The sequence below is a fragment of the Oncorhynchus nerka genome, linkage group LG22 (genome assembly GCF_034236695.1).
Source record: "Oncorhynchus nerka isolate Pitt River linkage group LG22, Oner_Uvic_2.0, whole genome shotgun sequence".
Taxonomy (NCBI): Eukaryota; Metazoa; Chordata; class Actinopteri; order Salmoniformes; family Salmonidae; genus Oncorhynchus; species Oncorhynchus nerka.
In genome coordinates, this window is record NC_088417.1 from 23,688,262 (window position 1) to 23,701,446 (window position 13,185).

The 13,185-nt window shown below is 43.1% G+C and overlaps 1 protein-coding gene across 2 annotated transcripts in view; it reads right to left on the minus strand.

Annotated features, from left to right (window-relative positions):
• sema5a (sema domain, seven thrombospondin repeats (type 1 and type 1-like), transmembrane domain (TM) and short cytoplasmic domain, (semaphorin) 5A) overlaps positions 1 to 13,185 on the minus strand; it is a 209,006-nt gene that overhangs the window by 20,777 nt on the left and 175,044 nt on the right. For both annotated transcript variants that reach the window (XM_029626548.2, XM_029626547.2), the window contains one exon: positions 11,704 to 11,929. In XM_029626548.2, coding sequence (XP_029482408.1) covers positions 11,704 to 11,929 — 226 coding nt within the window. The remainder of the gene's footprint in view (positions 1 to 11,703; positions 11,930 to 13,185) is intronic.

The window sequence follows — 13,185 nt, forward strand, 5'->3', positions numbered from 1 at the left end:
TGTAGATGTGTGAGTTATTTAACATGTAATCCTGGTTTAGTGTACATATGATTAAGGGATTGAAGTCCCAATAGTCAAGTGTAGCCGGAGAGAAACAGAGGGGGTGAAAGAGCTGGCGTGGTAGAAAGAGAGAGAGAGAAAGGGTGAGAGGGGTAGCACAGTAGAAAGAGAGAGAGAGAGAAAGAGGGTGAGAGGGTTAGCACGGTAGACAGAGAGAGATAGAGAAAGGGTGAGCGGGGTAGCACAGTAGAAAAAGAGAGAGAGAAAGAGGGTGAGAGGGATAGCACCGTAGAAGGAGAGAGAGAGGGGTAGCACAGTAGAAAAAGAGAGAGAGAAAGAGGGTGAGAGGGATAGCACCGTAGAAGGAGAGAGAGAGAGGGGTAGCACAGTAGAAAAAATAAAGAGAGAGAGGGTGAGAGGGGTAGCACAGTAGACAAAGAGAGAGAGAAGAGAAAAAGAGAGGTGCTTTAAAAATAATAAAAAATCCCATTGGTCAGTGTCCTATTGTCTGAGCACAGGGAGAATTAATCTTTCTATGGTCTCCTTGTCGGCTAGTGATGTCTGTGGGCAGATGAGACTAATCTATTGTCTCAGAAAGGAACTGGCCTCAGAGCATCTGAACTGAAAAACATCACACACATTTCCATTTTAGTAATAATCCAGAGCGATTTAGAGGAGCAATCAGGGTTAAGCGCTTTGCTTAGGGTCACATTGACAGGTTTTTCACCTAGTCGGCTCAGGGACTCTAACCAGCAACCTTTCAAATAAAAATCTCTCTTATGTGTGTTCTGTCCAGTATGTCTCTCTGTATGTGTCTCTCTGTGTGTGTGTCTCTCTGTGTGTGTCTCCCTTTAATTTTGTGGATTCGGCTATTCCAGCCACACCCATTGCTGACAGGTGCATAAAACTGAACACTCATCCATGCAATCTCCAAAGACAAACATTAGCAGTAGAATGGTCCATACTGAAGAGCTCAGGGACTTTCAACGTGGCACTGTCATAGGATGCCACCTTTCCAACAAGTGAGTTTGTCAAATTTCTGCCCTGCTAGAGCTGCCCCGAGCAACTGTAAGCGCTGTTATTGTGAAGTGGAAACGTTGAGGAGCAACAACGGCTCAGCTGCGAAGTGGCAGGACACACAAGCTCACAGAACGGGACTGTCCAAACTGCTTCTGGAAGCAACGCCAGCACAAGAACTGTTAATCTGGAGCTTCATGAAATGGTTTTCCATGGCTGAGCAGCCCCACACAAGCTTAAGATCACAATGCTCATTTACATTTTTTATTTTTTATTTCACCTTTATTTAACCAGGTAGGCTAGTTGAGAACAAGTTCTCATTTACAACTGCGACCTGGACAAGATAAAGCAAAGCAGTTCGACACATACAACAACAGAGTTACACATGGAATAAATAAACATACGGTCAATACTACAGTAGGAAAAGTCTATATACAGTGTGTGCAAATGAGGTAGGATAAGGGAGGTAAGGCAATAAATAGGCCATGGTGGCAAAGTAATTACAATATAGCAATTAAACACTGGAATGGTAGATGTGCAGAAGATGAATGTGCAAGTAGAGATACTGGGGTGCAAAGGAGCAAGATACATAAATAAATACAGTATGGGGATGAGGTAGTTGGATGGGCTTTTTACAGATGGGCTATGACAGATGCAGTGATCTGTGAGCTGCTCTGACAGTCGGTGCTTCAAGCTAGTGAGGAAGATATGCCAAGCGTTGGCTGGAGTGGTGTAAAGCTCGCCACCATTGGACTCTGGAAACGCGTTCTCTGAAGTGATGAATCACCTTTGGGGTGAACCAGAAGCCATGTATTACAGGTAACATCCGCACTGAGCTATAAGGTAGAGCTGCCGCTTTCAAGGAGCGGGACTCTAACCCGGAAGCTTATAAGAAATACCTCCTATTTCCTCCGACAAACCATCAAACAGGCAAAGCATCAATGCTGGACTAAGATCGAATTGTACTACCCCGGTTCCGACTCTCGTCGGATGTGGCAGGGCTTGCAAACTATTACAGACTACAAAGGGAAGCACTGCCGAGAGTTGCCCAGTGACACAAGCCTACCGGACGAGCTAAATGACTTGGTCATGGCTCACATCAAAACCATTATCCCAGAAATCCTAGACCCACTCCAATTTGCATACCACCCCCACAGATCCACAGATGATGCAATCTCAATTGCACTCCACACTGCCCTTTCACATCTGGACAAAAGGAACACCTATGTGAGAATGCTATTCATTGACTACAGCTTAGCTAAGGCACTGCATCTGGTTAGAATCCAGGCTGAATCACATCCGGCGGGCATTGGGAGTCCCATAGGGCAGATCACAATTGGCCCAACATCGTCAGGGTTTGGCCAGAGTAGGCCGTCATTGTAAATAAGAATTTGTTCTTTACCGACTTGCCTAGTTAAATAAATACAGTTGTCACGCCCTGATCTGTTTCACCTGTCTTTGTGCTTGTCTCCACCCCCCTCCATGTGTCACCCATCTTCCCCATTATCCCCTGTGTATTTATACCTGTGTTCTCTGTTTGTCTGTTGCCAGTTTGTTTTGTTTCATCAAGCCTACCAGCGTTTTTCCCTCTGTTCCTGTCTCTTTATTGTTTTTCACGGGTTTGACCTTTTCTGCCTGCCCTGACCCTGAGCCTGCCTGCCATCCTGTACCTTTGCCCCACTACCCTGGATCATCAACCTCTGCCTTCCTTGACCTGTCGTTTGCCTGCCCCTGTTTCTGTGATAAACATTGTTTCTTCGACACAGTCTGCATTTGGGTCTTACCTGAAACGTGATAAAAATAAAAATATCCTCAAAAGTTTCTACAGCTGCACCCCTGAGAGCACTGTTTGCATAACTGCCTGGTATGGCAACTGCTCAGCCTCCGACCGCAAGGCACTACAGAGGGTATTGCGTGCGGCCCAGTACATCACTGTGGCCAAGCTTCCTGCCATCCTGGACCTCTATACCAGGCGGTGTCAGAGGAAGGCCCTAAAAATTGTCAAAGACTCCAGCCACCCTAGTCATAGACTGTTCTCTCTGCTACCGCATGGCAAGCGGTACCGGAGTGCCAAGTCTAGGTCCAAGAGGCTTCTAAACAGCTTCTACCCCCAAGCCATAAGACTCCTGAACATCTAATTAAATGGCTACCCAGACTATTTGCATTGCCCCTCTCCCCCTCTTTACACCACTGCTACTCTCTGTTATTATCTATGCATAGTCACTTCAATAATTCCACCTACATGTACATACGAACAGGTGCCCCCGTACATTGACTTTGTACCGGTACCGCCTGTATTTATTTTATTTAAAAAATATATATTTTACCCTTATTTTACCAGGTAAGTTGACTTAGAACACATTCTCATTTACAGTAACGACCTGGGGAATAGTTACATGGGAGAGGAGGGGGGATAAAAGAGCCAATTGTAAACTGGAGATGAGTAGGTGGGCATGATGGTATGAAGACCAGATTGGGAATTTAGCCACGACACCGGGATCTTTAGTGACCACAGAGAGTCAGGACACCTGTTTAACGTCCCATCCAAAGGACGGTAAAGAGCCTCACTATTGTTATTTTACTGCTGCTCTTTAATTATTTGTTACTTTAATTTTTCTTTTATTTTTAGGTATTTTTCTTAAAACTGCATTGCTGGTTAAGGGTTTGTAAGTAATCATTTTACTGTAAGGTCTACACCTGCTGTATTCGGCGTGACAAATACAATTTGATTTGATTTTAATTGGAACACCAACTGCGAGCCAGTCCTAATCTACCAACATCAGTGCCCGACCTCAACAATGCCCCTGTGGCTGACTGGAAGCAAGTCCACGCAGTAATGTTCCAACATCTAGTGGAAAGCCTTTCCAGAAGAGTGGAGGCTGTTATAGCAGCACAGGGGGGGACCAACTCCATATTAATGCAGATGATTTTGTAATGAGATATTCGACAAGCAGGTGTCCCGATGTACTGTATATAAGCACAGAATAAAACGTTATATCAAAAATGTGTGATGGATTGCATGGATCTTTGTGTCGATTGTGTTGAATATAGCAACTGAGATATGATATATAGTATACGATTCAAATAATGAATATCATTACAGAGCGACAAGAAAGGCTAACACATTACATTAAAAATCACAGAGTAGATGCAATGAGAAATATCTAGTAATCAATTCATATCTTAAGTTAGTAACTGATAACCAGTAAGTCTTGATCGCGGGTACAAGTATGCCTAAGAAAACACAGTATGCCTCAGTATGCCTAAGAAAACACAGTATGCCTCAGTATGCCTAAGAAAACACATACGGATTGCTTGGCTTAATCTTACACGCTTTATCTATTCCATCTAATTTAGATAGATAGAAACAAGAGATGAAACCTCCTAATATGTAATATTTTCAATTATTTCCAGAGAAAACTGATCTAGCCTTCCGTAGCACCATATTGTAGTTGGGACTTGTGTCTGGTTTAAAATATGTTTCTTCAAATGGAGCTGAAATCGACAAATGTCTGTCATTTCTGATAGCCCTGATCCCTCTGATCCTTCCATGACAAACATGATGACATAAAAAAAAAGGGAGGGAGGCCCACACCTCAAAAGGCCTGATAAAACAGATGTCATATTGGTGACTGCCAGGGAGTCCCCTGCATATTAAAGGGCGGCTCATCTCCAAAAGAGGAGTCGGTTACTTTGTAATCAGTTACGGTTACTAGTTACGTGCCCACATTCTTTTTCAGTCACGTAACATTTGGATTACCCAAACTCAGTGATGTAATCTCATTACTTTCAGTTACTTTCAGATAATTTCCCTTTAAGGGGCATTTGAAGAAAACAAAAATGTATATTAACAAATGAAGTGACATTATTGCAACATAAATGTTAAGAGTTTACATAGCTGGCCATAAACGGATGCTGAATTTGACTTTATGGGTTATGTAGGCTTCTGACCCATTGCTTTCTCCTTCAATACAGAGAATACAATGATTAGGCTGTAGTTTTACATTAAAAATCAAAGTCTATCAGATTTACAGTCCTTACAATTAATTACAGTCCCTTTAGAAAGTATTCACGCCTCTTGAGTTTTTCCACATTTTGTTGTGTTACAAAGTGAAATTAAAATGTTTGTAATTGTCATTTTTTGTCAACGATCTACACAAAATACTCTGTAATGTCAAAGTGGAAGAAACATTTGAATATTTGGAGAATAAACAACATTTTAAAAACAATAATATATCTTGATTAGAAAAGTATTCAACCTCTTGAGTCAATACATGTTAGAATCACATTTGGCAGCGATTACAGCTGTGAATCTTTCTGGTTAAGTCTCTAAGAGCTTTCCACCCCTGGATTGTGCTACATTTATCCATTATTCTTTTCAACATTCTTCAAGCTCTGTCTATTGGTTGTTGATCATTGCTATGGTCTTACCATAGATTTTCAAGTAGATTTAAGTCAAAACTGTAACTCGGCCACTCAGGAACATTCACTGTCTTCTTGGTAAGCAACTCCAGTTTAGATTTGGCCAAGTGTTTTAGATTATTGTCCTGCTGAAAGGTGAATTCATCTCCCAGTGTCCCAATGTAGTTGATCCATCCTCAGTTTCTCCCATTACAGACATTTTAAACCCTGTAACTGTTTTAAAGTCACCATTGGCCTCATGGTGAAATTCCTGAGCGGTTTCCTTCCTCTCTGGCAACTGAGTTAGGAACGACGCCTGTATCTTTGTAGTGACTGGGTGTGTTGATACATCATCCAAAATGTAATTAATAACTTCACCATGCTCAAAGGGATATTCAATGTCTGCTTTATTTTGTATTTTTTACCCATCTACCAATAGTAGCGAGGCATTAGAAAACCTCCATGGTCTTTGTGGTTGAATCTGTGTTAGCAATCCACTGATTGACTGAGGGACCTTACAGATAATTGTATGTGTAGGGTACAGAGTCATTTCAAAATCATGTTAAACACTATTATTATTAACACTATTATTACTATTATTATTAACACTATTAGTCCATGCAACTTATTATGTGACTTGTTAAGCAAATTATTAATGTATTTAGGCTTGCCATAACAAAGGGGTTGAATAGTTATTGACTTATACTTAAGACATTTCAAATGTTCATTTTTGAATAATTTGTAAAAGAAAAATGGAATTTGCTAAAAACCTATTGTTTGCATCTTTGTTGGTGACACTATAGAATTAGGAATTAGAATACTTTGTTAATTTAATAGGATCTCTATTGGTGACACTTTGATATCTCGATCATTTGCAGCTGTTGAAGTCTATCATAAGTGTGAGAGTTCAGGCATGTATCATGGCCTTCAGACTTAAAAACAATTGGCATGAATTAGATTAAGAAATAAAATCTTCTTAAATGAAACTCGTTTTTTGACAGTATGTGTGGAGCACAATAACACGGAAGAATTTACAAGGGAGGAACTCCCTCAAACGTTTATCTGTTGCAAGAGCACATTTTTCAACTGCTGTCCACGGATCGCATAAACAATGATTGATCGGCAGCTTAGCCTAAACCAATTGAACAATTATTGGGTTAAAATACAACTATGTGGGCCTCCCGGGTGGCGCAGTGGTCTAGGGCACTGCATCGCAGCGCTAGCTGTTCCACCAGAGACTCTGGGTTCGAGCCCAGGCTCTGTCGCAGCCGGCCGCGACCGGGAGGTCGAGGTCATTTGTACATGTAGGTAGGGGTAAAGTGACTATGTATAGATAATAAACAGTAAGTTATGTAATACGTTACTCCCCAACCCTGTGTACAGTAAGTAAGCCTTGTCCAAGCCACAATGGCCCATAGGGTAAGAGCCAGTGAGCCTTGCCGGAGCCAAAACGGCCCATAGGACTTATCCGAACAAGCTCCTGTTTCTGTAGTAGCTTGATAAGCACACCTTCAGGACAGGACTCCCTCTACTCTCTTCACCTCCAGTTAATTCTCTCCTGTTCACCCTCCATCCTTCTCTCTGTCCCTCTAGGCCTGTTAGTACAGTATAGATAGAGGCCAGAGTTTTTCCTGGACTTGTCACAGGTAAACCTCCTGGTCCTATAATGATATAGTTATACATGTAGGTAGACATGGTGTGTGTGTAGCAGTCTTTATTCACTGATGACGACTGGAGTTTCTTCTTTCCAACCACTCGTTTTATGTGTATGATAACGTGTCATGTTTTTCATTGGAATATAAATCACAGTCTCAGTGTCTGGCTACGTATGGCGACACGCTATCTGTCTCTGAGGTTTACTATCTACTATCTACTGTGATCTACTGTGATCATGTCTAGATGCTTCTGTATTTCAGAAGACACACACACACAGTAAATGCACAAATGTAGGCACACACACACACTCACACACTTTATCAGCCTGCTTTATCACCGTCCTCTTATAACCGGCTAGGATGTGTTTGTGTGTGCGTGTGGACTCAAATCGATAGCGAATAGCCCGCTGCTAACTGTAAATCTTCATTGGGTGACAGTACGGTCCATTCCCACTGGGCTCTCATCATCTCTGGAGGATAGAGGGGGACCGAGGGATCTTTGGCTTTGTGGCTTCATCATTTACATTTACATTTAAGTCATTTAGCAGACGCTCTTATCCAGAGCGACTTACAAATTGGTGCTTTCACCTTATGACATCCAGTGGAACATCACACACACACCATGGCAGACATCAATACACAGCTTCAGTATGGAGGTGATTACTTCAGGACGGCCTCCTTGTATGATAACTACTGACCCTGGGTCAAAAGGAATATGTCATTGGGATGATCGGGCTACGTATGGATGATCACATGCACACACACACTGTCACACACACTGTGCACTCTTTGGATGGATGGATGTGGAGTGTGATAATGAGGAAGTGGGTCATTGAATCCATCCTCCTCACTGCCAAAGCACTGAATCTGTCACCCTCCTTTTGTCTCTCTCTCGCCCTCCTCTTATCTCTCTCTCTCGCCCTCCTTTTGTCTCTCTCTCTCGCCCTCATTTTGTCTCTCTCACCCTCATTTTGTAACTCTCTCTCTCTCTCACACCCTCCTTTTGTAACTCTCTCTCTCTCTCTCTCTGTTTCTCTGTCTCTCTCTCTCTGTCTCTCACCCTCCTTTTGTCTCTCTCTCACTCTGTCTATGTCTCTCAGTGTCTCTCTCTGTGTCTCTCTCTGTGTCTCTCTCTCAGCGTCTCTCTCTCAGCGTCTCTCTCTCAGCGTCTCTCTCTCTCTCTGTCTCTCTCTCTCCCAGTGTCTCTCTCTCTCTCTCTCTAACTCTCTCTCTGTAACTGTCTCTCTCTGTAACTGTCTCTCCCTCTCTGTCTGTCTCTCCCTCTCTGTCTATGTCTCTCCCTCTCTGTCTATGTCTCTCCCTCTCTGTCTGTCTCTCCCTCTCTGTCTATGTCTCTCTCTCTCCCATGTCTCTCTCTCTCTCTCTCTGTAACTGTCTCTCTCTGTAACTGTCTCTCCCTCTCTGTCTATGTCTCTCCCTCTATGTCTATGTCTCTCCCTCTCTGTCTATGTCTCTCCCTCTCTGTCTATGTCTCTCCCTCTCTGTCTATGTCTCTCCCTCTCTGTCTATGTCTCTCCCTCTCTGTCTCTCTCTGTGTGTCTCTCTCTGTGTCTCTCTCTCTGTGTCTCTCTCCCTGTGTCTCTTAGGAAATGGTTAGGAAATGCAGCTCAGTTACCACCTCATTTTGTGGGCAGTGTGCACATAGTCAGACCTGGCTTTCAAGAGAAGACAGGTTTCGGCAGCCTTTCTCAATAGCAAGGCCATGCTCACTGAGTCTGTACATAGTCAAAGATTTCCTTATATTTGGGTCAGGTATTCTACCACTGCGCACTCTGTTTTTTTGTTAATTCTTTCCAATGTGTCAAGTAATTATCTTCTTGTTTTCTCATGATTTGATTGGGCCTAATTGTGAACAGCCCCAGGGCCAGCTTGCTTCGGGGCTCTTCTCCAGGTTAATTTCTCTGTAGGTGATGGCCTTGTTATGGAAGGTTTGAGAATTGTTTCCTTTTAGGTGGTTGTAGAATTTAACAGCGCTTTTCTAGATTTGGAAAATTAGAGAGTATGGGCCTAATTCTGCTCTGCATGCATTATTTGGTGTTTACATTGTACACAGAGGATATTTTTGCAGAATGCAGAGTCTCAATTCGGTATTTGTCCCATTTTGTGAATTCTTGGTTGGTGACCGGACCCCTGACCTCACAACCATAAAGGGCAATGTGGTTCTATAACTGATTCAAGTATTTTTAGCCAGATCCTAATTGGTATGTCAAATAATATGTCCCGTTTGATGATATACAAGGCCCTTCTTGCCTTGTCTCTCAGATGGTTCACAGCTTTGTGGAAGTGACCTGTGGCGCTGATGTTTAGGTCGAGGTATGTATAGTTTTTGTGTGCTCTAGGGGAACGGTGTCCAGATGGAATTCGTATTTGTGGTCCTGGCAACTGGACCTTTTTTGGAACACCATTATTTTTGTCTTACTGAGATTTACTGTCAGGGCCCAAGTCTGACAGGATCCGTGCAGAAGATCTAGGTGCTGCTGTAGGCACTCCTTGGTTGGGGACAGAAGCACCAGATCATCAGCAAACAGTAGACATTTGACTTCAGATTCTAGTTGGGTGAGGCCGGCTGCTGCAGACTGTTCTAGTGCCCTCGCCAATATATGTTGAAGAGGTTGGGGATTAAGCTGCATTCCTGTCTCAACCCCCAGACCTGTGGAAAGAAATTAGTGTGTTTTTTGCCAATTTTAACCCCACACGTGTTGTTTGTGTAAATGGATTTTATAATGGTGTATGTTTTTCCACTAACACCACTTTCCATCAATTTGTATGGCATGCCCTCATTCCAAATTGAGTCAAAAGCTTTTTTGAAATAAGCAAAGCATGAGAAGACTTTGCCTTTGTTTTGGTTTGTTTGTTTGTCAATTAGGGTGTGCAGGGTGAATACGTGGTCTGACGTACGGTAATTTGGAAAAAAGCTAATTTGACATTTGCTCAGTACATTGTTTTCGCTGAGGAAATGTACAAGTCTGCTGTTAATGATAATGCAGAGGATTTTCCCAAGGTTGCTGTTGACGCATATCCCACAGTAGTTAATCGGGTCAAATTTGTCTCCACTTTTGAAGATTGGGGTGATCAGTCCTTGTTTCCAAATATTGGGAAATATGCCAGAGCTGAGGAGGATGTTTAAGTATAACCAATTGGAATTTGAGGTCTGTATATTTTATAATTTCATTTAAGATACCATCAATTCCACAGGCCTTTTTGGGTTGGAGGGTTTGTATTATGTCCTGTAGTTCATTCAATGTAATTGGGGAATCCAGTGTTTAATAGTTGATTCTACGATTTGTATTTGATCATGTATATGTTTTTGCTGTTTGTTCTTTGTTACAGAGCCAAAAAGATTGGGGAAGTGGTTTATCCATACATCTCCATTTTGGATTGATAACTCTTCATGATGTTGTTTGTTTAGTTTTCCAATTTTCCAAGAAGTGGTTAGATTCAATGGATTCTTCATTTACACTGAATGCGTTCAGAAAGCAAAGACTATTCTGCTTGACTGAATCACATGTTGTCACCTCCACTTTTAAATTAGAACGATGACAGACCATTAACACATGGCTCTTTGTTGATAAAACCTGTTAGATGTCTGTCTGTTGCTCCTCATGAGGCTGTGAATCAATGTTAACACTGCCACCATGTCAGTTCATTAAAACCTCCACAGTCATTAACTTCAGAAGGCAATCAGAGTAAAGAGAGAGAGACTAAAGTTAGTAAGTCTTAACTTTCTTTCCGGTGCCCACCCATTGATGAACTTGCGGTATGTATGCGAGTGTGTGTGTGTGCAAAGCGCTAAAGCTTTAAAAAGAGATCCTCCTCCCATTGGGGCTGCGAGCAACTCAATAAACAAACTTTAACTGGTACATCTGTAACCTAAGCCACTATATTGCTCTGCTGCCCCTCCTTCCCTCCCTCCCTTTCCCTCCCTCCCTCCTTCTTTTCTTCCCTCTCTCCCTTTAATGGTTGGACCCCTCCTAAACAACATCAACAACATGTCAATTAGCAGCCTGTTGGTGTTTACGACTCTCTAATCTGAGATGGAAGAGTCAGACTCTGTGGTATTAGCCGAGGCGAATGAGAGTGAGAACCTGGGGAATTGGAGCCACAATGGTGCTTGTGTCAGGGAGAAGTGAGAGGGGGAGAGAGTGGGTAGTTGGATCCATAATGGTGCTGATGCAAGGATGCTAAAATTAGCAGCCCCAAACTGTTAAGTAGCTCTGTGAATTTTCATTGTGGAAGTTCATTAACACGTTTGAAGTTTGGAAGCGTTGAAGGAATCAGCCCGGGACTGAAAACACTTCAGCCGATTAAGATAACACTACTAAGAGACAGAGAGAGAGAGCGAGAGAGAGGGAGAGATTGTGAGAGTGAAAGCCGACTAACATGCCTAGAGGGACAGAGAGAAGGATGAAGAGGGATGGCGATAAATGGAGAGATAGTGAGTGAGAGAGAACAGACTGGAGGTGAAGTGAGGGTAGAGAGAGTAGTCAGAGAGAAGTAAAAGAGTGTGCAGGTTCAGTTGAAGAACTAGTGTCAGCTGGGAGTTCCGTCACCACCTGACAGAATATCCCCCCATTTATTTATTCTGTTGACTATGAAGTGTTCCACTCACCGTCAGTAGAGCATCCAGTGGAGCCATCACTGGAGCAGTACCTCATCTCTATCCTCTGTCGGCCCACCTCTAGCAGGGCAGGGTCCGGGACGCGGGCCTTACAGGTGTACCGGAACCGCTGCTCGTAGTGACCGCCGTTGTCCGAGATGTTGACCGGCGTCCAGGGGGTCCAAGGGGTGGTCTTCTTCAGGTCTGGACACGGGAGGGTGTTACACGACTGGTACTCCTGGAGAGAGTGAGAGAGGAAGAGGGAGAGAGACAGATGGACAGACATAGAATTATAATTATGAGAACGGATATTTTTTATTTATTTCACCTTTATTTAACCAGGTAGGCTAGTTGAGAACAAGTTCTCATTTACAACTGCGACCTGGCCAAGATAAAGCATAGCAGTGTGAACAGACAACAACACAGAGTTACACATGGAGTAAACAATAAACAAGTCAATAACACAGTAGAAAAAAAGAAAAAAACAGTCTATATACATTGTGTGCAAAAGGCATGAGGAGGTAGGCGAATAATTACAATTTTGCCGATTAACACTGGAGTGATAAATTATCAGATGGTCATGTGTAGGTAGAGATACTGGTGTGCAAAAGAGCAGAAAAGTAAATAAATAAAAACAGTATGGGGATGAGGTAGGTAAATTGGGTGGGCTATTTACTGATGGACTATGTACAGCTGCAGCGATCGGTTAGCTGCTCAGATAGCAGATGTTTAAAGTTGGTGAGGGAGATAAAAGTCTCCAACTTCAGCGATTTTTGCAATTTGTTCCAGTCACAGGCAGCAGAGAACTGGAAGGAAAGGCGGCCAAATGAGGTGTTGGCTTTAGGGATGATCAGTGAGATACACCTGCTTGAGCTCGTGCTACGGGTGGGTATTGCCATCATGACCAGTGAACTGAGACAAGGCGGAGCTTTACCTAGCATGGACTTGTAGATGACCTGGAGCCAGTGGGTCTGGCGACGAATATGTAGCGAGGGCCAGCCGACTAGAGCATACAGGTCGCAGTGGTGGGTGGCATAAGGTGCTTTAGTAACAAAACGGATGGCACTGTGATAAACTGCATCTAGTTTGTTGAGTAGAGTATTGGAAGCTATTTTGTAGATGACATCGCTGAAGTCGAGGATCGGTAGGATAGTTAGTTTTACTAGGGTAAGTTTGGCAGTGTGAGTGAAGGAGGCTTTGTTGCAGAATAGAAAGCCGACTCTAGATTTGATTTTAGATTGGAGATGTTTGATATGAGTCTGGAAGGAGAGTTTACAGTCTAGCCAGACACCTAGGTACTTATAGATGTCCACATATTCTAGGTCGGAACCATCCAGGGTGGTGATGCTAGTCGGGCGTGTGGGTGCAGGCAGCGAACGGTTGAAAAGCATGCATTTAGTTTTACTAGCGTTTAAGAGGAGTTGGAGGCCACGGAAGGAGTGTTGTATGGCATTGAAGCTCGTTTGGAGGTTAGATAGCACAGTGTCCAAGGAA